Source organism: Bison bison, unplaced genomic scaffold (assembly GCF_000754665.1).
Source record: "Bison bison bison isolate TAMUID 2011002044 unplaced genomic scaffold, Bison_UMD1.0 scf7180017864089, whole genome shotgun sequence".
NCBI lineage: Eukaryota > Metazoa > Chordata > Mammalia > Artiodactyla > Bovidae > Bison > Bison bison.
Genome location: NW_011494661.1, coordinates 1,487,702 through 1,489,849, shown reverse-complemented (window position 1 = coordinate 1,489,849; position 2,148 = coordinate 1,487,702). Strand labels below are relative to the sequence as shown.

Sequence of the window (2,148 nt, the reverse complement as noted above, 5' to 3'; positions counted from 1 at the left end):
TCGTAGAGACAGGTGTGTGTGTGTGTGTGTGTGTGTGTAGGGGGATGGGGATACCTAGGTAAATTGGTGTGGAATGAAGATGCAGGATCCAGATCCTTCAACCACAAGGTGGACAGGATTCCCACAATCACGGGCTTGCTTCAAAGATGCCTTGAAAGGCAAGTTTCCCAGTGGGGGAAGGACTTCCCGCCATCCCAGGCCATAAGTGACTCTGTGCTACAGCACTGGGGGCCGTGAGTGTGCAAAACAATGGGGCAAAAGGGAGGAGGTGCGCCCACAGCACCATGGAGAAAGTGAACGGGCCAATCAGAGGCCGTGGAGGAACGGATTGGAGGAGTAAGAGGAGAGGGTGGGGAAAGGGCAGCGAGGCCACGCCCCTGCAGACCAGCGCTGGCAGGTGCCGCACTTGGCCACAGTAGTTCGCCCCGCACTGTGGGTCCCGCCAAGTGAAGCCAAATGCGCCAAGGCGGGTGAGGATGAAGTAGGGCAAGGCGCTCCCTGACCAGAAGGTAGGAGAGGACACCGGCGCCAGAGGTTCTCATCCAGGGTTGCTGGGCATGTCTCTTTCCCAAAACGAGCCTACTGAGAATTCATCAGTGTAATTTGAAAAGTGGGCCCTGTGCGCAAAGAGCATCAGGAAAAGCTGGTTTAAATAAACTTTATCCAGAGTCTTTCTTTTCTGCAGGGCTCTCAGTGGCTGGAGACTGACAGAGTGCAGGAGGAGTTGGGGGTGAGGGGGTCGGGGGGAGACTGAGGCCAAGGGTGTAGATGACCACAAGTGACAGCCGATTTTCCCCAGCAGAACACTATTTCTCAGACAGGGAAACCGAGACCCTGAGGAGGAAAAGGATTTGTCCCGTAGGACATAACCCAGAGAATTTTCTCTAAGCACTTTCTTTTCTCCAGTGTGCACAACCAGCCAGGAAAACTGCCAGCTGAAATACCTGCCCAACCGTTTCACACATGACAGATTCTCACACATGACAGACCTGAGATGGAATCAAGAGGTCACATACTTTCTGGGGGGTGGGGGGGGGGGGGGGCAGGGAGCTGGCCCTGCAAGGTGTGGCCCCGCGCCACCCTAACTTCAGGGTCCCCCGCCCATCTCCGTTGCCTGCTACCCCTCTCTCCCTCACCGCCCCACTCCTTGTCCAAGGTGCATGTGGGGCTCCTCACCTGGAAATGGAAGATGCCAGCGTAGCCATCCTGGAAGCTTTGGCCATGTGGAACTACTCGGTGCAGGAGGGTGTCATTGAGGGTAAGGGAGGCGATGGCAGCCAGGAGCCAACAGTCCCCTGGGATGGGAAGGATCCCCGTCAGGTCTACTGTACCCATCTTTGCCCAGTGAGTGCCATACTGGGGAGAACCTGGGACTCCCCGGACAGGGTGCCCCTCAACTTACAGAAAAGACCCAGGAATCTGGGCAAACCAGCCCCAGCACTGAGAGCCAGAGCCTGCTCGGGCTTGCAGGAGGGAGAGGCTGAGGCGGAGCAGGAAGGAACGGGCACAGGGAACTACTACGCAAAACACACTCGGGATCCCCCAGGGCCTACCCAGTGCGCCCTGGCAGATGTCCGTGCGGGTGGCTCCATCCACGATGAACTGGGGGTTTGAGAACAGCTCCTGCAAGAGACCCAGAGTCCTGTCTCTGGGCCAGCCCCTCCTAGAAACTGGAGCCCAGCCATCCCAGACCCCACTCTAGGGACCTGGCGTCCTATTCCCACTCCTCACTCAGGAAGGAGGTAAACTGAGTCCCATCCAGGGTGGCCCCTCTCACCGTGGGACGCTTCCACTTGATGCCATAGGTTTTGGAGGAGTTGGGGCCCAGCTCCTTGAAGCCCAGGCTCTGGGGCACTGGGGGGAAAGCCTCGTCACGGAAAAGGGCCCCTCTTTGCAGGCAGTGAACCCGCAGCTGCTCGTAATCCTGGCCCAGGTACTTGATGGCATTTTCATGGCGGCCCAGGCCCAGCTCCTTGGCCCGCTGCTTCTGCACTTGTGCAGACACCCCGGTGCAGTACACCGGAGTGATGAACTCCTCGGCCATCCTGTGGGACAGAGGGGCCCTGCTCAGAACCCTGGCCTTCCCAGGACTAGAGCTGGGGCTCCTATCTGCTAACACTGCTCTCTGGCCCGCTGCCCTCCTTTCTC

The 2,148-nt window shown here is 58.5% G+C and overlaps 1 protein-coding gene across 1 annotated transcript in view; it reads right to left on the bottom strand.

The window, feature by feature from the left end:
• CAPN1 (calpain 1, (mu/I) large subunit) overlaps nt 1-2,148 on the bottom strand; it is a 27,237-nt gene that overhangs the window by 24,241 nt on the left and 848 nt on the right. Inside the window, exons 2-4 of the mRNA XM_010838047.1 lie at nt 1,778-2,045; nt 1,554-1,623; nt 1,177-1,295 (exon numbers count right to left, since the gene is read on the bottom strand). Coding sequence (XP_010836349.1) covers nt 1,177-1,295; nt 1,554-1,623; nt 1,778-2,044 — 456 coding nt within the window. The 5' untranslated portion in view covers nt 2,045. The remainder of the gene's footprint in view (nt 1-1,176; nt 1,296-1,553; nt 1,624-1,777; nt 2,046-2,148) is intronic.